Source organism: Lycium barbarum, chromosome 4 (genome assembly GCF_019175385.1).
Source record: "Lycium barbarum isolate Lr01 chromosome 4, ASM1917538v2, whole genome shotgun sequence".
Taxonomy (NCBI): Eukaryota; Viridiplantae; Streptophyta; class Magnoliopsida; order Solanales; family Solanaceae; genus Lycium; species Lycium barbarum.
The window spans coordinates 123,668,999-123,695,589 of record NC_083340.1 but is presented as its reverse complement, the minus strand read 5'-3'; the positions used below and the strand labels follow the sequence as shown (position 1 = coordinate 123,695,589).

Below are 26,591 nucleotides of genomic sequence, written 5' to 3'. Positions count from 1 at the left end.
TTTGGTGGTTGCAGATAGTCAAGAAGATCAGATATTAAGTACTCCACCTTTGTCTCAGGCTCAATCTCCGGAGGTTGAGTAGTGTCCTGATAATAATATGAAGGATGGAAATTTGAGCATCTCAATTAATGACAATGGCGTTGGCTCATTTCCTCCTGAGAGAGAGGTGATGAATGAGTTGACAGTTATGCCAAGTGGAAAAGGACAATGTGCAACAAATGGTCAACCAAAGAAAACAATCTCCTTTGAAGGAATTGCATGATGTGATCTCTCATAATATTAATATGGGAGCCGAGGAGGAATATGATGAGGGCAAAAGCAAATTCAAAGAAAATGAAGAAGAGGCTTCAGTGGAGCAGGTTCTTGGTAATTTGGTAAAAGAAGTTGGCATCTCTCCAAAAGCTAGACAGAAAGGTGCCAAGAAGGGAAAGAAACAAGTAATTACAGATACTATTCCTATAATAGTAGTACCAAAGAGAGGTTTTAAACCTATTTTAAAATAATGATGAAGACATTCTTTTGGAATATCAGGTTTGTGAACACACAACAAGCTTTTCACAGAGTCCAAATGCTGCACAAACATCATAAATTTTCCATTATAGCTTTAATGGAGTCTTTTCAACACTTTAGGAATATTCAGAGATTTAGAAGAAGTTTAGGCATGAGATATGCCCATTATAATTGCAATGGTAAAATATAGTTCTTTGTGAATGATAATGTGGATGTGGAGATCATGCAGGGTTTAGAACAACAAATAACTGTAAAGTTGTTTTTCTAAGAGTGGAATAAGTCACTGATGGTAACAATGGTATATGCAAACAATGATCATCTGGAAAGAATCAGTTTATGGGATAGTATGTATAGTCTGGCTGATCACATGGACTTGCCTTGGCTAGTAAGGGGTGACTTCAATGTCATTATGAATAAAGATGAGAAGATTGGTGGTTTACTTGTCTTTCCTGATGAATATGAAGATTTTGCCTTTTGCATTAACTCATGTGAGCTGTTTGACATCAATTATAAGGGGAGTCTGTTTACTTGGTAGAATGAGATGACTGGTAGTGATTGCATCTTTAAGAGATTGGATAGAATGATTGCAAATTCCAAACTGCAGGATTGGTTTGCACATATGGAAGTGGAACATTTATCCAGAATTGGCTCAGACCATGCCCCTTTATTACTTACTTGTGGTGAAATCTCACATCACATAAGGAAGCCTTTCAGATTTCTGAAGTTCTGGACAGAACATGAATCATTCTTAGAGGTGGTTAATCAAACATGGAGTACAGATTTTGAAGGTGGTGACTTTAACAACTTTAAGCTAAAGCTGAAGAGTGTGAAAACTGCATTATCTGCATGGAGTAAGGCAACTTTTGGTGATATTTTCAAGCAGTTAACAGTAAGGGAAGAGGTTGTGATAATTAAAGAACAATTATTTGAAGAGGATCCTTCCCTTATGAACAGGATGGTGCTACAACAAGCACAAGCAGAATTGAAAAAGTATGTTCACTATGAGGAAGAATTTTGGAGATAAAAGTCACATATGACAAGTTTTGCTGAAGGAGACAGGAATACAAGGTATTTTCACAGTATTGTGAATGGTAGGAGAATTCAGAATCAACAAGGGATATGGATAGAAGGAGATTCACTTTTGGCAGAAGAAGCTTGTAGATTTTATCAGCAGTGGTTTTCTCAAGATGGTGATCCAGTAGATTTTGATTTGCTACAATATGTTCCTAGTATGGTTGATCAGGATACTAACAATAAACTGGTAAGCATGCCAACCTTGAAAGAGGTGAAGAAGGCAATGTTTGATTTATCTGCAGATAGTGCTAGTGGTACAGATGATATGATTGGCATATTTTATTAGGTGTGTTGAGACATTATAGGTGCTGATGTATACAATGTTGTTAAAGCCTTCTTTGATGGGAAGACTCTTCCCAAGTCAATAACACATACCAACCTGGTACTATTACTAAAGAAGAAGAATCTTGAGACTTTTGCTGATATGAGACCAATCAGTCTCAGTAACTTTATCAACAAGGTTATTTCTAGAGTGGTTCAGGATAAGCTTGAAGGCCTTTTACCTTCTCTGATATCTCCTAACCAATCTGATTTTGTTAAGGGCAGATGCATCATTGAAAATGTCCTTCTCACTCAAGAAGTTGTGACTGACATTAGACTACGGGGAAAACCAGCTAATGTAGTGCTTAAGCTTGATGTGGCAAAAGCATATGATAGAGTGTCATAGAGTTACTTCATCAGAGTTTTAAGGAAGATAGAATTTGCAGAAGTTTTCATAGATATGGTATGGAGGTTGATAGCAAATAACTGGTTTTCCATACTCCTTAATGGCCAAGCTTCTGGTTTTTCCCACTCCACCAGGGGTGTAAAACAAGGAGACCCACTCTCTCCTGCTTTGTTCATCTTATCTGCTGAAGTTTTATCTAGAGCTTTGAACTCTTTATTTGAGAACAATGATTTTAGAACCTATGGAATTCCCAAATGGAGTGCAAGTCTGAATCATCTAGCATATGCAGAAGACACAATAATTTTTACATCTGCTGATCCTAGGTCCTTGGAGCTGATTATGGAGGTATTACATGACTATGAGCAGGTATCAGGCCAACTTATCAACAAAGGCAAGAGCTCTTTCTATGTCTACAGTAAAGTGTCTAATGTGTTGATACAACAAGTGGAGAATATTACTGGTTTTTCAAGAGGCACTTTTCCTTTCACATACTTGGGTTGTCCTGTTACACATTCCAGGAAGAGGAAAGCTGATTACAATGATTTAATCAAGAAAGTTAAGAATAGGCTGCATACTTGGAAAAAAAGATTACTATCATTTGGAGGAAGAGTTATTTTGATCACAAATGTTTTAATGAGCATGCCAATACATCTGTTGTCAGCTATCATGCCTCCAAAATGCGTTATCAATGATCTGCACAAAATATTTGCAAGATTCTTCTGGAATAATAGTGAGGAAAACAGAAGAAGACATTGGTCATCATGGTTGAAATTGTGTATGCCAAAAAAGGAAGGAGGAGTGGGCTTTAGATCCTTGTTTGATATATCTAAAGCCTTATGTGCAAAACTTTTGTGGAAATTCAGGACAACAAATACTCTATGGGCAAATTACATATGGATCAAATACTGCAAAAGGCACAGTCCTCAGAATGTGCAGTGGAAGGGAGGTTCTCAAGTATGGAAGGAAATGCTAGAGGCTAGAGATAATATAGAACATGAAATATGGTGGGAACCAAGGAGTGGAACTGCAAATATATGGTTTGAAAACTGGACAAAGTTAAGGGCTATATATCACATTGTTCCTAATGATTTTCTGATAGATGAGGGTGTTCAAGATGCAAAGGAACTTATGCTACAGGATGGTTGGAACATAGGAAGATTGCAACAATTATTCCCCATGGACATTGTAGATCATATATTATAGGAACTACACTTTTATGAACCAACAGAATAGTGGGACAGGCCAAGATGGATGATGACAGCCTCAGGCAAATTCATAGTAGGTACTATAGGGGAACTTCTGAGGAGAAAAGCATCCAAGTCAGATGTCTTTAAGAACATGTGGATATCAGGTGTCCCTTTTAAGATATCCTTCTTCTTTTTTCTGGAGGTTGTGGAAGTTTAAAATACCTGTTAGAGAGGTAGTAAGAAGGATTAGGATAGATATTGAGGCAAGATGTTATTACTGTGATCATAGACAATATGAAACTGTGGAGTTTGGACATATGTTAAAGCTGTTGTTGGCATCACAATACAGTTTCAACTAGCCAAGCAGATTCTTCAGGTCTGGTGGAATGCAGATTGCCCCTCAAAGTTCAGAACTATATTTAGAGCTATTCCAATGGTTACCATGTGACAGATATGGAGGCGGAGGAATACAGTTATACATGGAGGGAAGATGTCCATCAACAAAGTGATTTATGAGATCAACATGATCATATATCAAATGTGTAGACTAAGGTTTCCATGGCAACACAGCTTACCAAGATGCATACCTCAAATCCTACAAGTTTTTGAAGCATACAGGCCAAGAATTGTGAGCAAGATAGTGAAATGGGAATTTCCTATGCGAGGATGGTTCAAATGTAATTCTAATGGAGCTTCTAGGGGAAATCCTGGACCAAGATCGATGGCCTTTTGTATTAGAAATGCAGCAGCTGATTTACAGTTTGCAGCAACAAGAAGAATATCAGATGGTTCAAATTTGGTGGCTGAAGCAATAGCATTGCAGGAGGGTCTCAAGTATTGTGTTGCACACAGCTTGTTACCAGTGGTGATGGAAACGGACTCTATGACTATGAAAATGATATTAACAGGACAGTGGGAGGCTTCATGGAGTATATCAATGATCATAAGTGATATTTCAAGACTGAGGGGGGATAAGGAAGTGAGGGTGGAGCATGTTCTGAGAGAAGGAAATGACCTGGCTGATTTTTTAACTAACTATGTTTTTGATTTTGCAGGTGATCATCAGTTTGATAGTTTCAATTCACTTCCTATGAAAGCAAGGCAAATTCTGAACACAGAGAATGCACATATACCATACATGAGGATCAGGCAAGCTAAGGACCATCACATCCCTGGAGATTAACAACAACTTTGGAACTCAGTAGCCGTAATAAGGCTACATTTACACATGCCAGGAGTAGCAGCATAGACTTGAATGAAAATGTCTTTGGCAGGATTACAAGAGTGGTATTAGTATGTGTACATGCTCATTCTTTTGTAATACTTCTAAAGATTTTTTCATTTAAGAAACTAGAGACAATGGCGAACAAAGTGCAACATAATGGCAAGGAGATAACAACTACATCTGAAGGAAAAAATAGAAGAATCCTACTCCATCCTGGAAGCCTAAATATTTATTCACTAGACTTTGAACCATAGCACCTGGTGAGAGCTTGTAGGTGTTTGAGATGGTGTCAAGTCAAGGTCAGAGGATCTGCAGTAGACAAGCTTCTATACAGTTTTTGGATGTAGTTTACAGTTTCATTTCTGTTTTTATGATTTTTGTTTATTTCTTTTTTCCTTTCTTGTACATAAACTTTCTACTTTAATAAAGCAATGCCAAACTTGGTTTGGTGGTTTTCATTAAAAAAAAAAAAAAAAAAGTTGTATTAGGAGTTCCAACAGAATTGACGCCATATCACTAGAGGACGCTACCGCTACTACATACAAGCAATCTCTTATGCTTACAATTGACAAAAACATTTGTCTTTTTCTTTTGAATATTAAAGTAAAACTCAACTACCGTATTTATGAGAATTCATCAAACTCCTAAGATGATTTATTGAATTTATCCGAATCAGAAGAGGAAAAAGGTTGGGATAGTTGATAACTTCACGGAAACAAAAACGACTCTTTGGAAATTGGAATCAACAAAAGAAAAATCGGTAACCATATTGGAACTAAACTACAATTAAATTGACCATCTGCAAAATTATTTCGGTTGACTCTGAACTTTTAACATTCCTTCCATCCCACGTTAGTTGCGCTTTTTGAAAATTAATTTGACTAATTTTTAAAGCTAAGTTGAATTAATCAACTCAATACTTCACGATTAATATTTGGATATTTAGACTATACGAAAAGTACTACTCCCTCTCATTTTAACTGGCGTTTTAACTCAAATAAATTATCTCAAAATCATTATTACTTTAAAAATTTAAGACTGGAGTTGGCAATTTTTTTCTATACCCTTAACATTAAAATTAAGAAAGTATAGTTTCATTTTTACTTGTCTACTATATTAAAGATAGATGTCCATCTTTATTTATCCAGTTTGAAAAATCAAGAGATAATTTACCATTTCATACCTATTTTACTCTTATTATTAATTATTGGGTTAGAAAGTTCAAGGAATTGTTAGTGGTTGCACAACTTTTAAAGTATGTTTGATTAATTTCAATTATTATACTGGCTTATAATAATTAGGAGTGATATGATAAAATTACAACTCTATGTATTATAGTACATTTTAAGGGTGTGATAAGTCAAATAAGGACGAAGGGAGTAATTATTATGTATTACTTCTCGAAAGTCAATTTAAGTAATTTTTGAAATCAAATTAAATTGATCAATTTAATATTTTATAATTAAAAATGTAAATATTTAGAAACTATACAAAAAACTATACTTTACAATTTTTTCATGTTAATTTAATAGATATATATATATACTCCCTACATCCCAATTTAAGCATCTAAGTTTGACTAGGAACGAAGTTTAAGCAATAAAGATAGACTTTTAAATTATGTGGTCCTAAATTAAAAATGTGTGTAATATATTAAAATATCCTTAAATATTGTGGTTATTGTCATGTACGATGTTTGAATTCAACTTACTAAATATAGAAAGAAATACTCTTTTGAAATAGACAGAAAAGGAAAGTAAACTTGAATTAAGACGGAGGAAGTATACTTGAGAAGCGGTTTGAAATAAGTAATTAATATTATGAGTAAAACATGATATTCTTTTGTTATGTTAAAAGTGATAAGTACAAGTGAAAAATTTATTTTTAGAATACTGAATAAACAAAAGTGAACAGAGGGGAGTACTAGAATATCTGCGAATCTTGAGTTTATTGTCACGTAGTAGGATGTATGAATTGTCAATCTGCAATTTTTTTTGGGATAAACTAAAAAGCATTTTAGAATATTAATCAAATTTTATATACTGTTTTAACTTACCAAAAAGCTGAAACACGAACTAATTTGGGACGGTGGAGAAGCCAAACATCATCGTAACTTGTTTCTATGGCAACCCATTTCCTAATTTAACCATATACGACCCCCCCCCCCCCGCAACCCCCCTTCTCCCTCCACCTACGCCACACCCAAAAAATTTCTCCAGCCTCAACAGAAGGTAGCCATGGCAGTTTTCTTCAATACCCATTTTTTATTCAGTTTCTTGATCATATCCTGCTTTTTTCCAAGACAAATACATGGGTCAAAGTCACTATTCCATCTACAAGATGTTTTACCAGTGTTACCTGGACACGTGTCATGGCCCCTAGTCAACTCCCTCTACAGTGCTGTTGACCTTTTACCCTCTTTTGTTGGGGCTGCAAATAATAATAATACACTTCAATGGAAAGGTGCTTGCTTTTTTGAAAATACTGCTTGGTTGGAACTTCATAACAATACTGCAAGTAGGTTTGGTGGTGGCACTCTTCATATCAAGGTTTTTTTTTTTTTTTTTTAAAAAAAAGAAAAATCTATTTTTGCAACTTGACAATTATTTCCTGAAATGGGTAGTTATTGTCAATTAAAATATTTGGTTCTATGGAGGTCTTGTTCCATGTCTATGTTGGTTGATTAGGATCTTAGTGGGCGTTTGGATATAAAATATGTGAAATTTGAAAAAAAGTAGTATTTGGACAAAAGTTGAAAAACGGTATCTGGAAAATGGAGTTGTGTTTGGACATGAATACAACTTGGAAAATGTTGAATTTTTGCGAGTGATTTGGAGTGAAAAATGTGAAAACAAGTATTTGGAGTTTTCGAATTCCGGAAAATTGTTACAATCCTATGTCCAAACATGTTTCCGGAATAAAATTTCGGAAAAATGTGAAAATTATTCATGGCTCAAGTCAAACACGGACAAGTAAAAACGGACGGAGGGAGCAATTAATTAAATGATAAGTTTACTATATCACCCTTTGAATATAATAAAGGAAATGATTATAGTTAATAATAAGGGAAATTAGGAATTAAGTTGTAAATTTTGTCTTGGTTTTCCAAACGGGACAAGTAAAAGTGGACATCTATTTTTAGTGTAGTGGACAAGTAAAAATGGATGGAGGAAGTATTTCAGTATATATAATTAGAAGTTTTGGTTCCATGTCTGTGTCGGTTGATTGGAATCTTACTACCTGAAGAGGGTTTAGTGATTTCAGGGAGTTTGAAGTTGGGGTGCTACTTTTGGGATTTAGGGTGTTTGTGGTACGAAGGAAAATGTTTTCTTGGAAAATAAGTGAGTTTCTTACTTATTTTATAGTGTTTGGTACGTAAGCATAAAATTAATGTCCCAAGAGCATTTATATGTAATCTAGGAAAACACTATGGGGTAGGGAGGGGGAGGTGGGGTGGGGATTGGATGGTTAAACATTTCCGATGAGATCCATGGAGCAATTCTTAGATAGAAAGCACTAGCTCCCGGTGCAACTTCATAAAAAGCAATCAAAGAGAAGATTGAAGAGAACGAAACACATGTATTACAGCAGTTCCTTTTTTTCCTAGAAAACGCCCGAAACAAACCTGCTACAAACTACGGAGCAGGGGTAAAAATATGATAAGTGGAGACAATAAGTTGGAAGGCCACTTATGGAACTTGTTTTCCCTACTTCCACTAGGGAAGTCATCTTCCTAATTTTTTAAGGAACTTGTTTTCCTAGAGAAAATGTTTTCCAAAATATTTTGACCAACCAAACTCGGGACAATTGGAAAGCCCCTCCATACCAAACACACCCCTAGTTTAGCCTAGTTCAGAGATTTTAATTTCATTATTGTGATCAACTCGCTCTTATTCACAACATGAGTAGTATTTTTTCAGTTAATATTCATTGGAAATATGGTGTGCATGATTCTCAGATTTGGTTAGCTATGAAGAACCCTTGCAGTTTCTATTTTGAATCTCGTTTTCTGTTTGACATCTGTTGCTTTGTGGTGTGAGAGGGATGGAAAACTCGGTGGAAGTTAAGCTTCATTCTTTGCTACGAGCTCTAAAAATTGGCTTTTTATCTAATTAACACTATCATTTGAATCTTTGCTGCATGCTGTTGAAGAATCATGTATAAACTGCCAATCTATGCATTAATTTATCTTATGTTGTATTTCCTGGTCAACATAATTGTTTACTGTAGTTACTATCTTGAGCGTAAAGAAGTTGCAAATACCAGTGTTTCCTAGCTGAAGTTGATTAAAGGTTTTGTATCCGTCAGTAAATTATGAATGGAATTAACAAAAACATTTTGGGAGGTAAAATGATTTTAGCCAATAGACTCAGAGAAGTATAAAACATTTTGGTGTGTTACCTGTACACACTAATCTTAGCAACTGGGATGGATCTCAAACCGCTAAAGGAACTGATGGTCAGGGAACCAGATCGTGTGCGAGGTATACATCCGGGCTAAGTTCGCAAAACCTTGAAACTCAAGTCAATAATCTTCTTAAAAAGATATCTTAAACAAATTGAAGGTGAAAGAAATGTATACATAGGAAAAATGAGATAATTGTGAATGTAGATGCTCGCCTTGCCTCGTCTTTTTTTCGTTTTTGTTATTTATCTGTCTCTCTGTCCGCATGTGTCCTCTATATTCTTGCTATTGTTGAGGATAAAAGGGCTTTATAGTTGCTCATGGCTGTAGAAGATGGCTTCAACTTGGTCATTTAGGGTGTTCTCCTGCAGCTGAGTATCCAGCAGTTGCACTCTTTTCTAGGTATTGGATGTTTCCATTAATTGATATTTCTTACTATTATTCAGGTCAGCAATGCGCACAGTTACACATGTATGGACCTTTACATCTTTGCAACCCCATATCGTGTGAAATGGGATTACTACGTTTTATCTCGTGAACACACTCTTCAAATCAGTGAGTGGGAGTCTCAAGCCGAGTTAGAATATGTGAGTTGCTATTATTTCGTAAATGAACTTCATAGACATTAATGTAAAGCATCAATTGTGATAAGAGTAATGAACTCTAAAATGCAAATGCAGGTGAAACGTAATGGAGTCTCAATTTTCCTTATGCAAGCAGGAATGTTGGGAACCCTTTCAGCACTATGGGATGTTTTCCCTTTGTTCACAAACACTGGATGGGGTGAAAATTCAAATATCGGATTTCTGAAAAAACACATGGGTGCTTCATTTGACCAACGTCCTCAACCATGGGTCAGCAACCTTACCACTGAAGACATACATTCTGGAGATTTTCTTGCAATATCAAAAATTAGAGGTCGTTGGGGTGCTTTTGAGACGTTAGAAAAATGGGTATCTGGAGCTTATGCTGGCCATTCTGCTGTTTGCTTGAGGGATGCTCAAGGAAAGTTGTGGGTTGGAGAATCTGGACATGAGAATGATAAGGTACTCTTTTAAACATTTCTTTTCGCTTTCACGCGATGGTACTTTCGTCATTGCTCTTTCTTTCATTCGGGGAAAAGGCAAATTTTATAGTTATGTGGTTCCATGCTCCACAACCACTCCAGCGACAAAGGTATGCATCGGAGAATGGAATGGGACATAGTTGTGTTTGGTAGGAAGGAAAATGTTTTTTTGGAAAGCAAGTGCATTTCTTACTTATTTTCTAGTAGTTGGTAAGTAAAACAACAACATACCCAGTGTAATCCCACAAGTGGGGTCTGGGGGTAAGTAGTTGGTAAGTAAGAAAAAAAAAATATTAACCCAAGAACATTTATATGTAAATAATCTAGCAAAACAGTATAGGGGTGGGATGGAGTGGGGGTTTGGGGGTGGTGGGGGGTGGGATGGTCAAGGTGTAGGTGTTGGGTGGGTGGGGAGAAGACAATGAACTTGGAACACTTATGGAACTTGTTTTCCCTACTTCCATTAGGGTCATTAGGAACTTATTTTCCTAGTGAAAATGTATTTTGACCAACCAGACATGAGAAAGTTGAAAAACATTTTCTGGAAAATATTTTCCTCCATACCAAAAACCCCCAAAGTTCCCCGTTTTGTATATTTCTAAAATAATCCACATTTGTCTATCTTGATTGTTGCAAGCATGTGGCTTTTGTTTGTAATTTATCATGGTGTGTGGATTGGCAGCTCTGGCAGAAGTTACAGTCTCTTGTTTAAGAAAATTTCTATGACTTTTGATGCATCGTAGTCTGGTAAAAGATTTTGCCTTCCATTTACAAAAGCACATATGTAAATATTATAGGCTTCTTTCTTTATTACATCTTTAAATTTCATATATCTAACTGTGCCATGCGTTCACATTATGGGGTTCATCAAGTTGAAGATGAAATATTCTCCTCTTCAGCTTTTGTGCCTTTGTGGGTTTTCTCTACATGAGATGCAAGTATATTAGTGTATTTCGACTGAACAGTACAGAGTTAGGTAACTGGGCTTTGAGATTCATTATGTTTTAAAAAATAGTTGGGAGAAAAATATTACTTATCTCTGTGGAGGTAAAGGTAAAAAAGAGGAAAATCTTCAAGAGTATAAGCGTTTCTTTTTCTCCCTAACTTCTTAGTCGCCCGTTTTTTGTTTTTTTTAAACAAATTTTTGAGTTTAATGATTACTACGTAGCTAGAATTCAACTCTTCTTCACTACTGTTGTTCTCCTTTCTTTAACTTGTTGGGATATCTTTAAGTTGTAGTTAGCAGTCATTCCTATAGCTAGTTAGTTACCTGTTAAGAATGATATCTTGGAGATAAGGCTCGTAAGATTTTAAATGATAATTGATTCCATAGCTAGTGAAAATAACCACCTTGATTACTGTTAAATTATGAGCCAACTTGTTTGTGTATCTACTTTCAGGGAGAAGATATAATTGCTATTTTGCCCTGGGAGGAATGGTGGGAGTTTGAGCTGAAAAAAGATGATTCTAATCCACATATTGCATTGCTCCCTTTGCACCCTGATCTCCGTACCAAGTTTAATGAGACTGCAGCTTGGGAATATGCACAAAGCATGGCAGGCAAACCATATGGTTACCACAACTTAATATTTAGCTGGATAGACACAATTGACGGAAATTATCCCTCTCCCTTGGATGCTCATCTGGTTTGCACTATCCATTCTTTCTGATCATAGTTGTGCCAATTTGTGTTTCCTTCCAAAGCCTCTTAATAATCCTTTTACTTAGTCATTCTTTTCACTTGACACTTCAATCAATTTCTGCTTTGGCTCAAGAGCTGAGGTATGTTCTTTCAGATAAAGATTGTTATTGACTGGTGCATTTAAGATTCTAGACGTGTGAACTAAAATAAGTGATTAGCATGCATATGCCTTTTCCAAGCAGACTACTGAGCACTGATTGTAAACTATACCCCAACAAAATTGGTTTTCAAATTGCTTATTGGGTCTCAAAAGCTGGTAAGGTTTTGAGTGTTGAACAATGTGTTGACTTTTATAATGCGTATGCCATTAATTCAGTTGAATTTTACTGTGATGTTATCTTGCGCATTCTCATGGAGCTACATTTGTTTGTTGGTACCTTTATTATCTGATGATAGCTTAAAGTCATCAGAAGGTCACACATCAATTTGGCAGAGAATAATTGATGTCAACAGTTGATTTCATAGAAATATAACCGGACTCTGAAATTGCTAAACGGTCAGTGGGGGATTAAAAATATAAACTTCTGCACAATTATGCTGATGTGTTTTTGTGCCAGAACATCAAAATATCATATGATGACACACTTGTGCTTTTAATTACTTTTGAGACGTATGAAGAAGGTTGAACACAAGAATGATGAGGGTAGAGTTGGGGGCATGAAAAGAGAGGACAATGGCATTGTTGGTGCTTATCATTATATTTGAAAAGTGTTACTGGATTGCTTTATGCCTCTTCAATTTGGTGCATTTGTGAAATTTCACCAGCTTTAATTTGTTGTTGATATGTTGCTCGGTACAGGTTGCTTCTGTCATGACTGTTTGGAATCACTTACAGCCCGCATATGCAGCTAACATGTGGAATGAAGCCTTAAACAAGCGACTTGGAACTCAGGTCATATCTGTTTTCTCGAATTAGTGAACTGCCTCTATTTATTGAGACAAAAAAATGGACAAAATACACTCAGATCAGAGCAGCTGTTCACCTAGATAATACGTGTGTCCATTGAGTAACTGGTTAAATTAAGTTGAGCAAATTACTATGAAATGAACAAAGTTCAATAACATAACTCTAGTTTACCCTGAAATCCACAATGGTTTGGTTAAAAAGCATACGGTGAAAATTCTCGAGCAAAAAGCCAAGCGAGTGCAGGCTTATGCCGTACATCTGATAAGATCCACAACTAATGATGTATAATGAATTTTGTGTCCATGCAGGGCCTTGGTCTTCCTGATGTTCTTGTCGAAGTTGAAAAGCGTGGGTCATCTTTTGCCAAATTGTTGACTATCCCAGAACAGGATGACTGGGTTTATAGTGATGGGAAATCAGCATCTTGTGTTGCTTTCATTCTTGAAACGTATAAAGAAGCAGGACTATTTGGTCCACTTGCAAGTTCGATTCAGGTTACAGAATTCACGGTGAGTTCATTAGATGGATTTTGATGTGAGCATTGGGGTTCATTAACTGGATGAATCCAAACGTACTATTTCTTTTCTTAAAAAGAAATTCTTGGCCGTTGCACTGGTGGAAGTATCTTCTGCTTATACTGTCATATTATTCACATATGCCTATCAAGTACTCCCCCCATCCCAACTTATGTGATACACTTTCCTTTTTAGTCCATCCCAAAAAGAATGATACATTTCCTTATTTGACAAACAATTTAACTTTAAACTTTACCTATTAGCTTAATGAGATGATTTATAACCACACAAATATCTTTGGCTTGTTTTAGACCACAAGATTCAAAAGTCTTCCTTTATTTCTTAAACTCCCTGCCCAGTCAAACTATATCACATAAATTGGGACGGAGGGAGTAATATTTTGGTCAGTCGATTCCCTTTTAGCTACTTCCTCTGTTTCGACTGTTCTATTTTTGTGCTTGGGTTATCCCAAAATATGTACGTGGTTTACTTCCCTTAAAAAACTACTGCAATTTTTTGTTACCAAATAGCTATGGAAGGCCCACATTATGCTATCAAAAATTAGTCTATTTTCTATTCTGGACCTACTTTTATATACACACACACACACAAATAAAGAACTCTTGCATTTACAGTTAGTGACAAAAGTACAACTCATTCAATATTATCTCTAAAGAGGTGAACTGGGAAATTGAGAGTGGGCTGGAGAAGTAGTTTTTATCCATTTTTCAGATGTTTCTCTGACTGTGTTTTGATCCTGTTGACCTTTTTGGTGCATCTCACTCAAAGGTATATTGTTCTTATATCGAATTCCATTGTGGTATTAGTAATAAATTAGGGCTTTGGTTTCCACGGTTTCAGGAGGTAATGTGTCTTTAACTTGTTGTTTTGAAGTGCAGATAAAAGATGCTTACTCGCTCAAGTTTTTTGAAAACAATACAAATCGGTTGCCTAAGTGGTGCAATGCGGATGACACAGTGGAGCTTCCTTTCTGTCAAATTAAAGGGAAGTACCGGATGGAATTGCCTGGATACAATACAATGGATATTTACGCCCATATGAATGAAAAGTGCCCATCTATGCCTCCACAATATTACAGGCCACAAAGTTGTTGACATGGCCAGCTTTCTTGCTGTGGTTTAAGGTACAAGTACTTACAAGGATGGTCTTCCAATGCTAGATTGGCGTGACAAGGACGTAGTTTGTATTTTTTGAGTTAGCTTTATATTGAAAGAGCTTGGAAATTTTTTTTCCTAGAAAACGTGTATGTCAAAGCAGACTTAGAATTAAAGTGTAAATATTAGTAGTAGTTTTGTTGATTTGTTCTGTCTGCAAAACTTTGTAGATCCTGAAACAATCTTTTACTGTTGGTCAACATATGTAGTGTTGTAGCCTCTTTTCTGATGTAATTTGCAGAATCTTTTGCTCGAGCAGTTAATATTACCAAAAATCTGTTCTTTTCTTTGCTGTTGTGGAAGCCTAAATGTTGTTATTGGCTGCTTCCTCAATTGACGAACCTTGTTTCTTGTCTCATAGAAGAATTACTAAAGTAGAGAAGCCTTCTGGAAATTAATCTAGTTTAGCCAGTATTAACTGGAAATTTGGAAATGTCAAGTGATTTAAGCAGAAGTTGAATAGATATTGGTGGAAAATCTCATTAAAAAAATGGATCATCTTGAACAATGTAACTATTATTAGATTTACATATAATGTCGATGGTGGTTTAGTCGAGGGGCACGGGGGCAGAATCACTTCCTTTAGAACCCCAATCGGCAACTAACATGACCTTATTTCTAACGCAGGAAAGTTGATTTTATCTAGACCTGTTTATGTTAAGGAGTCTCCAGATTGAATTTAGTTAGGATTTACTTGCTTTAATCTTGCGAGATTCATAGTGAACTTCGATGAGAGTTTCTCTTGAAGCAATAACGCATTGATGTAGTCGCCACCGGAGCCACAAAGAACTATCTAAATTGATTTGTTTCTGCTGAACTATCTAAATTGATTTGTTTCTGCCGAGAACCCCCAATTTCATCATAGGAATTTGAATACTAAATAGTTGCACTTCTGCATGTAAGTGCTGGTACCCCATGACCCTCCCATGTAAATGCAAAATAGAAAGAAGGCGAATATGACTACTGAAAGAGCGTTCGATGGACGATGGGTGTTGACAAAAGGCCGAATTAACGGATGAAAAAATTGGGAAGCTACATATAAGATGGAGAAACTTTAAGAAATAAACAAGAGATAGACAATAATTACCAAAGCTTTAGCCATATAATTATGTTTACAGCCTGTACAATAATTACCAAAGCTTTAGCCATGTAATTATGTTTACAGCCTGTAGCCATAAAATATCACTGCGCATATCCATTTAAAACTGAGGAAAAATACTGATTTGCTAAAGACTCAATTGAAATTCAATTCGAAATTTGAAACTTTCTAGTAGTTAATTCTATTAGTGGGTTTGATGGAATTCGTTGGAAACACTCGGACGAGGCGATATTCAAATTTTTTGGAAGATAGAGTCAAATACAAAAACAGCAACAACAACAGTATAATCCCACAAGTGGGGTCTATGAAGGGTAAAGTGTACGCAGACCTTACTCCTATCATGAGAGGTAAGAAGATAGAGTCAAATACGAAGTGAAATCGACTTGGAAAACATAACTGCGACTATATTTATCACGTGATATTGGTGTAGTGATACTTAGCAGCTTGCAGTTTATAACATGTGTGATCTGTTTAGATCACTTTACTCTAAAGACTCGTTTCGTGAAAAAATTGCAATCCTTAACCCCAACAACCGGAAGTCTTGACTTGGTGCTAGGCGTTGATCCCTGCTGAAGAACTCACCAGTGCAGTATGACTTCAATGTGAAATGTGTACTAGTTATAGAGAATGGATTATTATGAGCAAAATTTCACTCTTTGCAATCTTGTTTCCAGGATCATCAAGGTCCTCCTCCAAATGGAATGAACCAGTGGAGATAAATATTGGATCAAACTTAAATCAAGCAGGTCAACGAAGATTAATATAGTCTAGCATTTAAGCCTCAGTTGTTGTTGGTGTAGTAAATAACTTGGTAGTTTGCCCTCTATAATTTGTGTGATCCGTTTGTTATGATATTATTGCACGGAATGAGACTTGAGTCCCACATTTGTTAATGTGAGGCTTATATAGCTTTGGACTCTCCCACCTCAATAGCTGGCTTTTGGAGCATAATTTTCCTAAGGTTGTATCAATGTTCCATAAGATAATCGACTTAAGCCATGTGAAAATTTGCGTACCAAGTACTAACAATGTGGAAATTAACCTATTTAAAGACAAAAATGCTCTCCCAAAGTAAGTATTTCATGTATACCAATTTCATTATTAATTACCGCATAAACAATCCCTACATAACTAATATGTTAACCTAACTACCCCTAATTTGCTTGATCTTAAGAATGTCAAACCTCCTTAATTGTTGGGAGATCTATGACGTGGTAATTTAGTTGCCAAGTTATTCGCCATGCTTTTAACCCTAAGTGCTGCTAGCTAATGGCAGAAAACAGGAAAGGAAGATCAAGAAATGAGGCGAAGCCTCTCACTATTTGTTTTCTACCATTGGAAAGGATGAAAGAAAAATTGAAAGGTCAATCACTCTTCCTCTCTGATCCTACTCTTTTTTTATGATTCACTGTGAGTGCCTGTCCGACTAAGTTAGCATTTTAGACAATTTCTTCATCACAACACCTCAAGAAATTCAGATATTTTGTCTAAGCAAATTAAGAAAATAACAAAACAAGGACCTCTTCATGCTAGACAAGCGGCTTTTGAATCACAACACCTGCCCAATTTCCGCCCCAGATGTCTCATTCCATGGGAACGATGAGGTACAACTTCAAAAGCATTGAACCACATGTTGTCAAGGTATCTCCGAGCCAGGGGATGGGAGATGTCAGATATCACAACTTGAGGACGTCTGTGCGACTGAACACATAATTCCTCTTTTTTACCATCAGCTTTTGTACTCGTCGCTAATGGATGATTCCCCAGCATGAAGCACCTGGTTCTCCATCAGATTTTCCTGCACCGCCTTCACTCAGGCAATTCTTTCAGAATTTACAAAGAATGGACGTACGATATTCTAGAACATGAAACGAGCAGGGAAAGTTATTCTAGTTTACCTGTAAAAGCTCTGTCATCCTGCCAATCCCGTAATTCATCAAAGGTTTTGTAACAGAGGTAATCTTGGTAGGAATAGGGGAATTTATAGAATCGCTTGGTCCTATAGAAGGAAGCTCATTCATGTCGCCAATATCAACAGGTTTACATGCGTTGTTAGATATAATTGGCTTAACCTCTTTCTGTTGCACTAATGTTGCTCCCTCACCAAGGGAACCACCTCCATCCTGCGCAGTGACCAGTGCTTCTTGGTCGCCGACTTGAGTAACCTGACTAGTCGTTAGTGACCCATTAGGTGGCAGCGCAGCCAAGGGCGCAACAGTCATATGAGCAGCTTGGGATGAATCTGGAGGAGCTTGCGTAGCAGGTGGAAATCCATTGGTCGGGTTGACAGGTTGAAGGACAACAGGAACAACAGCACCGCGGGCTCCCACCAAAGGGACAGAAGGAGCTGTTGTTGGAGGTGATACATTTCTCCGATCATGGCCATATGCCTGAACTTGGTTTCTAACGGGTAGATGAATGTCGTTCCTTTTAATCATCTGAACATGTGGTGCCACATCATTTTCTGCTGTGACAGGATCAAAATGCCCTGGCTTAAAAACAACACCCCTGAAATTTGTATTGGAGTCGCCAATCCTAACACTGAGCAAATAACCAGCATCAAATGCAGATTCAACAACACCTGTAACAGCCTGACCTATCATCCCATCATTTGCTGGCTGACCTATTATCCCAACATTAACTGTATCTACTTGTTGGGGTCGGATCTCTTTTGTTTGTTTAAATCCCGGTGGAAAATTAGCAGTTTTTACACGCTTTAGGCTGTGATCCTTGCGCGGGCGACCCCGCCCCCGCTTGACAGGAACAGTTACTGCAGCATAGGAGCTGTCACCATGAATAGCGAGGTTCATTCTCAGAAGTTGCTGTCGAGTATCTAAACTTCCTTCCTGCTAGTCTTCTGTAGTACCTGCCTGGAAAAGATCAGTCTCATATTTTGACTCAGAACAATTATTAAGATACTCCCTCTGTCCCAATTTATGTGACACTTTCTTTTTTAAACAATCCCAAAAAGAATGACACCTTTCTATATTTAGTAACAATTTCACTTTAAACTTCCCATTTTACCCTTAATAAGATGATTTATTGCAACACAAATATTATGGGTTGCTATAGACCAGAAGTTTCAAAAGTCTTCCTTTCATTCTTAAACTCCCTACCCAGTCAAATACCTTCACATAAATTGGGGGATGAGGACGTAGTAAATAAAAATTTGGCATTGCATTGGCTTGGCAAAGGATAAATATGACCCAAAGCATCGCTTCTATTCTAGGATTGAGATTCGGGATCATCGGGGATAAAGGTGGACAGTTCATTCAGGAAGGAGGACACCATATGAAGGAGGACACCATATGCATGGGATTGCACGATACTGAGCTAAAGTTGACACAAAACCCGGACAGTAAAGCGTTGAAGTGGTAAGTTAAAACCTAAGTTACTCGGACTCGGGTGCGGGTGTCCGATACAGGTGAGGATCTAGAGGTTAGATCCTTCATGATCTAAATTCTAAGATTCGGGGATACGAATCCAGGTATGGATACGGGTGCGGGGATTTGGCTAAAAATAATTGAAATATCTAAAAATAGAACTATAAAACCTAAATTATGAGATATTATGTGGAAAACATGAGGAGAAAATATTGATCCAGAGGAGAATCCCGGAAGGAGATAAAAGGAAAAGGAGTGATACAGAAATTTCAATATACAAGGTATTTCATTTTCTTTAAGTCCATCTCAGCTTTTGTTTTGATTATAAAAATCATTGGATCTGTCCGGAATTTCTCCGTTGATTTTGGTCACAGTACCCAAAAGCGGTTGACCAGATTGGATACGGATCCCACACCCACACCCATACCCATGTCATGTTGACACGGGTGCGGCGCCGAAAGTGAAGAGTCCGAGTAACTTAGGTTAAAACAATGGCTGTAACAGTTAAATGGCATATAGAGAGAATGGGAATTAGGCTTTTTTGACAGGAAGACATGTGAAGGTAAATAGGAGATCAGATTAAAATATGGTATTATAAAATATTACTAGGAGATAATGATTATAACTTTATGGCAATATGGTCCCAGCTAACCCAAGCTAAGTAGGACTCAGCAGATTTGCATATAAGGAATTGCAGGGAGTAGTGAGCAAAACAAGACACCTACTATTACAGTATAAATATCCAACAGATTTATTTAATCATTCAAATTATGTGGAATATTTATATCCATTCCCAGAAGACTTAAGAATATAAGCAACACTGCAAACACCATTCCCTTTATTGAGAAATACTACAACAACAACAACAACAACAACAACATACCCAATATAATCCCACCATGTGGGGTCTGGGGAGGGTAGAGTGTACGCAGACCTTACCCCTACCTTTTGACGGGCAGGGAGGTTGTTTCCGATAGACCCCCGGCTCAAAGAGAGATATAAAAAGCATTAGTAATAATAAACAGTGATAATAAGCCGAAATAGCAGAAATATAGTAGGACGGCGTAGTAAAAGAAACAATCAGATAGTGCTAGAGGTAATGCCAAGCATCCAAAGCAGAGTAGAAAGGCATGTCAAATTACTATCGAAATATAAGGACCTATAAGAGTAATACTATGACTACTAGTATGCACGGATAAGGAAGACAACACTAAAATACTTACTAACCCTCTACCCTAATTCGTGCCCTCCATAACCTCCTATCTAAGGTCATGTCCTTAGTAAGTCGAACCTGAGCCATGTCTTGTCTAATCACCTCTCCCCAATACTTCTTAGGCCTACCTCTACCTCTCCTAAAACCATCCCTAGCCAGCCTTTCACACCTTCGTACTGGGGCATCAACGCATCTCCTCTACACATGTCCGAACCATCACAATCTCGCTTCCCGCATCTTATCCTCCACAGAGGCCACTCCCACCTTGTCTCGGATGCTTCCATTTCTTATCCTATCTCTCCTAGTATGCCCACACATCCATCGCAACATTCTCATCTCCATGGCTTTCATCTTCTGAACGTGAAAGTTCTTGACTGGCCAAAACTCTGCCCCATACAACATAGTTGGTTTAACCACCACCCTGTAGAACTTGCCTTTAAGTTTTGGTGATACCTTCTTATCACACAAGACTCCGGATGCAAGCCTCTATTTCATCCACCCTGCACCAATACGATGAGTGACATCCTCATCAATCTCTCCATTTCCTTGAATAATAGACACAAGATACTTGAAAATTTCTTTCTTTTGAATGGCCTGAGTACCAAGCCTCACTTCCATGTCAACCTCATGCGTGACGCTACTAAACTTGCACTCCAAGTATTCAGTCTTGGTTCTACTCAACCTGAACCCTTTAGACTCCAGGGTCTGCCTCTACACCTCCAACTTAGCATTAACTCCGCTGCGGGACTCGTCAATCAGAATTATGTCATCCGCGAATAGCATACACCAAGGCACCTCACCTTGGATTTGTCGCGTCAGTCCATCCATCACTAAGGCAAACAGAATAGGGCTAAGAGCTGATCCCTGGTGCAACCCCATCGTCACTGGAAAGTGCTCTGAGTCTCCTCCCACTGTCCTTACCGAGGTCTTGGCTCCATTGTACATGTCCTTAATCGCCCTACTGTACGCCATAAGAACACCTCTAGCCTCCAAACAACTCCATAGAACCTCCCTTGGGGCTTTATCGTATGCCTTTTCTAGGTCGATGAATACCATATTGAGAAATACTACAAAATCTCAATTTCATACGGTGCTTAGTCACATATACCAAAATGACACTTTCATTACAAAGAGTAGACAACTTTTCTTGATAAAGACAGAGTACAACTAATGAATATAAGTAAGGAAAAATGCTAAAGACAACTCAGAATAGCATATCTGATACCCAAGTACCTACCCGGAGCAACTTCATCCAGCTAGAGTAGAGAACAATTTGGTATGTATTCAAGATACCTTATAATTCTGGCTAGTGAAACTATTATTTACTAATCAGGACATTTAGGCACATGTGCAACAATATTACTGGAGGGATACCAAAGCAACAGACATGGACCAAAGTGATAAGTAACCAGTTAAGGAAAAAAAAATTGATAGCTCCACTGTGAAGAGAAAATCACTTTTGTACAATCTCACATGGCTTTCCTTGGCAAGTTGACATGCATGGTTTTGTTATGTAGCTTGATTGCATGGAAGTGCTAAAATACCAGGTGTTCTTTCTTTAAAATATTTAAACCAGATTTACTGCAAGTCATCAGCTGGGATATATAACCGTTGCACATGAACATGTAATTTAAATTAAGATTGTTAAAACAAATTAATATCTGAAAATACTTCTTAATACAATCCAATAAAGGTAAAACAAATTACCTTTATGTAATGATTTATAGCCACACAAAATATATGTGACTCATTTAACACCACAAGTTTAAAAGTCTTCTCTTTGTTTTGAAACTCCATGCCAAGTCAAATGGGTTCACATAAATTGAAACGGAGGGAGTACAACGTATGCTAAATGCATACAAAACCTGGACTTACTAGGGAAGACCAATAAAGGCTCCTACACACTCATATCATTGGAATTATCAAATGTATTCCTAAAAGTTATAATCTCTTTTTTGATAACAGAGTAATCCCCCCCGTGATAACCCGCCTAACCCCAGTCAGCCCACATGTACAAAACCAGGGGAATATCAGCCCACCTCTCTACCTTGCTCCCACTCAACTGAACCAAAGCCCTTGGGGCGAATCCCTAATTTTTATTATGACAGTGGAGTCTGGGCTAACTTGCGTGCACCCGGATTATTTCACCGCCTACTTGCTTCCTCTCACTAGCACAGGTACCGGATAACCCTGCCCACCAAGATTTAGGCAAATGGGAAGAAATTATCTAGCATCTTTGCCTCTGACAGGATTGAACATGAAACATGTTCTCCTCCTCAACCATTAGGCCACACTTGTGAGTGCCCCTGGGGCGAATCCTAAAAGTTCGAATCTCTCTATAAACTAGTAAAAACATACGAGCAGCGGATACAATGTATGATGTGGGTTCACGGGAACCCAATAACTTTTGTTTAAACCCTCTATATGTATTAAGAAAAAACTAAATACCTATAAATATGCGACCGTGAACCCGGTTATTATTAGTTACCAAAAGAGGAAGAACCGAGTTATTGTTGTATATCAACTCGAGATCGTTGTAGAAACTCATATACTTCAAATCCTGGATCCACCTCCAAAACATACTTAAAATGAGTTTTTTTGACTGTGAAGACTGAATATAATACTTACTAGTAATTCTGTTTCTTCAAGAATAACTACTTACGAAATGCTGAAACTGAACAAAAAATATTTGGCTACATTATACCGGAAAAAGGTGCTAAAAACATGAATCTAGTTCCTTAACTAATTTTTCAATCTTTTCACAACTAAAAATATTAACATTTTTCATCCAAAAAAAAAAAAACATAAAACGAATTAACAAACCACTTAGAACATTTTGAAGTCAAAGTTAAATAGACCCAAAATACTACAGTAATATTAGAAAACGACCATACCTTAGTTCGTAGGACTGGCACTGCTAGAAGAGGGACTTCAAGAAATGGAGATAAACAAGTAGTGAAACTTAAACCCTAAATTTTGTAAATCAGCAAAGAGAGAAAGGAATGAGAGGGATAATTAGGAAATTAATTTACTGTTGTGCATAATTTGAAATGAGGGGGAAGGATTGCTTTTATCACGGGCATTAATGATACTTTTGCCTAGAGTTGAGCAAAGACACAGGAAATGAAAAATAAAGGATAAAAGAAAAAGAAAAACTCGTATTTGGTAGTGGGTATTCTTTCGATATATATGTGACAAAATTTAATCCTAGATGGATTCAAAATACAGTCAAACCTCTCTATAGTGACAGTATTTGTCCGGAAATTTCATGGCTACTATAGTGAGGTGCTGTTATGTATGTATACTGACATTCGATATTTAGATCTCATTTAATTGTTATAAACAAAAGTACGCAAACAATGAACTTTTTATACTTTTTATGTTATAAATGAAAACAATATACATGTAAATTTTAAAATCTCAATTGATTTTCATATCTCATAAATCAAAAATTGAAAAGACTAATAAATTAGTACTAAATCCATAACTAATTGTACCACACAGATAAAGAATTAAAATCTATGGAACGTATGCATTTTAAATTAATTCAGAATTTAAATATTTCAAGTTTGACGTAAGAACTCTACAATTGTAGGCTGTTTCGTAAATTCTAGTCTCTTAGTGATAATATAACGCTTCAACTGACGAAAATTTTTGTCCAAACTTTCAGCAAAAGAAAATTCAATAGCTTTCCCTTGAAGGCTGTCTAAGTGCTTAACATTTGACTCTTCTATCTCCAAGTTGCAGTAGGTTGAGGCTCTTCATCGACACTTTTGTTGTCACATAATATATTTCTTACAAAATATTATTACACGCTATTTGAGTATGACTGTTATAGAGAGGTCACTTTACAAAGAGTGTACCGCTATAACGGATGACATTGCTGTTATAGGCAGAATGCTGTTATAGAGAAGTAAAATATAACATGAAAAATCGGTTCCGGAGAAAACCAGGCCGTTATAGTGAAATGATGTTATAACGAATGACAATTACAGAGAGGTTTGACTGTATACTGACATAATTGTTTACCCCCGAATTGTGAGCAACAATTAAATTTGTAAATGGTGACTAGGATATGTGGATGAACTTAATCTTCTATGATATGAGATCCTATAGAATATATATAAGTGTGTGTAATGTGAACTAGTAAGTGATAACAAATATTATTGAGCAGTAATGAGAAAAACTGGAAAGGAAAAGTTAGCCAATGTAGCGGATTGGTTCGGCTTGGAGATATTTCTTATATCCGGACCAAAATGCTTAAGGAAATCTTTATAACACTTTTCTAATTACAATGTTATTGAATGATGAAAAACCAACCTAAAAAAGGAAGGGTAGCCCTCTATTTATAGGTAATCATAAATGGGCCTTAGTACAATGTAAAAAAATCTTTCTTAAAGAAAACCCTAAAACGGATAAGGCTGATTCGTACGGTCTGACACCCGTACCGTTGTCAGCGCAGATGGCGGAATGGTTTGGTGACGCGTGGCCACTCCATAACTGATTATCCGGACCTACATCGGATATGCTCATTTAGATTCGGGTCTATCGTGTCTGGTAAAATACCTTCGACGTTGAAGCAGAGTTGAACGCGTTCGTGCCCATTCGGACCTGTCTTTTACTCCGGTCCCATCGGACACAAGTTGACCCGGTTTTTACCATATACAGATAGTCCCCACACTTTCCGGATTAGAGTTTCACCGAAATGACGAGAAGTGGAAAAGACTCTTCCGGTGACTTCCTTAATAAGTTTATTCTTGCCTCGAAAATAAGCGGGAATCGTAACGTCTCTTCACGTCACGTCCTTCTGACTTCGGCCACGTGTCTCATTCCGAATGGCCAACTTCGGTAACCGCCTCAGGGTCACGTCACTTCGAATCACATCTCATTAAATTTTGGACACGTGTTCTTTCTCGATTGGTCGGCTTCGGTAACTGTCACAGTGATCCGTCTATATAAGGGAGTTACAGTTGCATTTTTCACTTTTCACCTCTCACTTTCATCTTTTCTTAACTCTGCTTCTTTGCTTTGTCTGCTTCGTGATCTCGAAATCTTCTTATCTTCAACCATCAAGTCTTCAAATCTTCATCTCTTTTAAACCAAACCTTCATATCTTCAAGCCCAGGCCTTCATATCTTCATCCCAGCCTTCAAATCTTCATTCCAAGCGTTCGTATCTTCATCCAAGCCTTCAAATCTTCATATTTACTCTTCATAAATTCATACTTGATCAAAATGTCAACGAACACCGACTCTGGTTCCCAGAACATACCCTCGGCTTCTTCCCCAAATGCCGAACAAGCTTCCAAACCCGGGGGTAAAGTACCTCTTCAACCGACGGCTAAAGACATAATACCGTTGAAGCCTAATTATAACCACAAATTTGCTATTGAAAAAGCAGTGCAAACATCGGACCGGGGTTTCGACGTGAGGCTTTACCCCTCTTCAATAAAAAAAGATCGCCTTCCTCGGGTTCGGGCCAAGTGTGGATGGGACAAACATCCGGCATAAGTTTTTGCTCCCGGTGATGACGAATCCATTAAAGAAGGGTTTCTATATGTTTATACGTATCCGTTTACTCTCAAGCTCGACCCCCCGATTGATCCGGTCATTCTCGAAATGTGCAGACGTATAATGTGTGCCTCGCCCAAATTGGCCCGAATATCTGGAGGGTTGTGGCCTGCCTTCGTCTTTTGGCGAACAACGTCAATACAGAGTTTACATTGGCGCATTTTATTCGGTTGTATTGCCCGAGGATCTTTCGTGGGGGTGTGATAAAGGTCTCCAAACGAGGCCAAAACCCGATCCTTTCCTGTGTAGACGAGGACAGAGACCGAGGGTGGCTCGAGTATTTTGTCCAGGTTAGGACCGCAGATATCATTCCGGCTGAGTACATGCCTTTTCCTGAAAAATGGAATGACAAACATGAGTTTCTTAGATGTGTTTCCTTCGCGTGTGTTCGAGCATTTTTTCTCTTCCTTTTCTGACTTTCAATATTATAGCCGAAGCATGGATTCCTAATGCCATTGCAGGTTCTCCCGAGTGGATTGAAGCAATCATCGGCCAACATAGACACGAAGAATGGACATGGGCAGATTTGTCCCGTGACCTGTGGGTTGCGCAGAACCACGGTAGCCTTTCCTTTCCGTTGATCCTAGTCACATTTTTTTTCTGTTCCGTCTATTCTTTATTTAACCTTCCGATTCCCAGGTTTAGGAAAAGGTTCTGTGGACCCTCAACCCGCACCAACAGATGAGCCCGCAATACCGGGCTCAGATTTTGACATATCAGGGTCATCTCGGCTCATTGCCTCTGCTGAAAAGATAAAGAGGAAACCCTCAACCAAGGGCCAAAAGAAGAAAACGAAAAGGTTGAGGGATAATGTTCGGGGTCTGAGGGATGAACCCGAACCCAACATAATGATTCGAAGAGTCGAGTCGGGACCCTCTGTTGCTGCTACTACCG

General features: G+C 37.6%; 3 protein-coding genes across 8 annotated transcripts; 2 read left to right on the top strand and 1 right to left on the bottom strand.

The window, feature by feature from the left end:
* The first annotated feature begins 1,543 nt into the window (after positions 1–1,543).
* Positions 1,544–2,251, top strand: LOC132637732 (uncharacterized). Its single transcript, XM_060354779.1, has 2 exons — positions 1,544–1,838; positions 1,890–2,251. The coding sequence occupies exons 1-2, from the start codon at positions 1,544–1,546 to the stop codon at positions 2,249–2,251; spliced, it is 657 nt and encodes a 218-aa protein (XP_060210762.1).
* A 4,435-nt stretch (positions 2,252–6,686) lies between these two features.
* Positions 6,687–14,719, top strand: LOC132636351 (uncharacterized). The gene is made up of 7 exons (XM_060353176.1): positions 6,687–7,212; positions 9,514–9,654; positions 9,748–10,113; positions 11,534–11,779; positions 12,635–12,727; positions 13,051–13,251; positions 14,157–14,719. The coding sequence occupies exons 1-7, from the start codon at positions 6,901–6,903 to the stop codon at positions 14,370–14,372; spliced, it is 1,575 nt and encodes a 524-aa protein (XP_060209159.1). The 5' UTR covers positions 6,687–6,900; the 3' UTR covers positions 14,373–14,719.
* A 2,105-nt stretch (positions 14,720–16,824) lies between these two features.
* On the bottom strand, positions 16,825–23,291 carry LOC132636350 (protein METABOLIC NETWORK MODULATOR 1-like). Of its 6 annotated transcripts, none has more exons than XM_060353175.1 (3): positions 23,022–23,291; positions 17,430–18,397; positions 16,825–17,329 (listed from the first exon to the last, which is right to left on the bottom strand). In XM_060353175.1, the coding sequence occupies exons 2-3, from the start codon at positions 18,339–18,341 to the stop codon at positions 17,261–17,263; spliced, it is 981 nt and encodes a 326-aa protein (XP_060209158.1). In that variant the 5' UTR covers positions 18,342–18,397; positions 23,022–23,291; the 3' UTR covers positions 16,825–17,260. The 6 variants fall into 6 exon arrangements, with proteins under 6 accessions (XP_060209158.1, XP_060209155.1, XP_060209153.1 ...); XM_060353172.1 differs by having other exon boundaries at positions 16,825–17,338; positions 17,430–18,401; positions 23,022–23,289; XM_060353170.1 differs by having other exon boundaries at positions 16,825–17,338; positions 23,022–23,289.
* Positions 23,292–26,591: the final 3,300 nt, after the last annotated feature.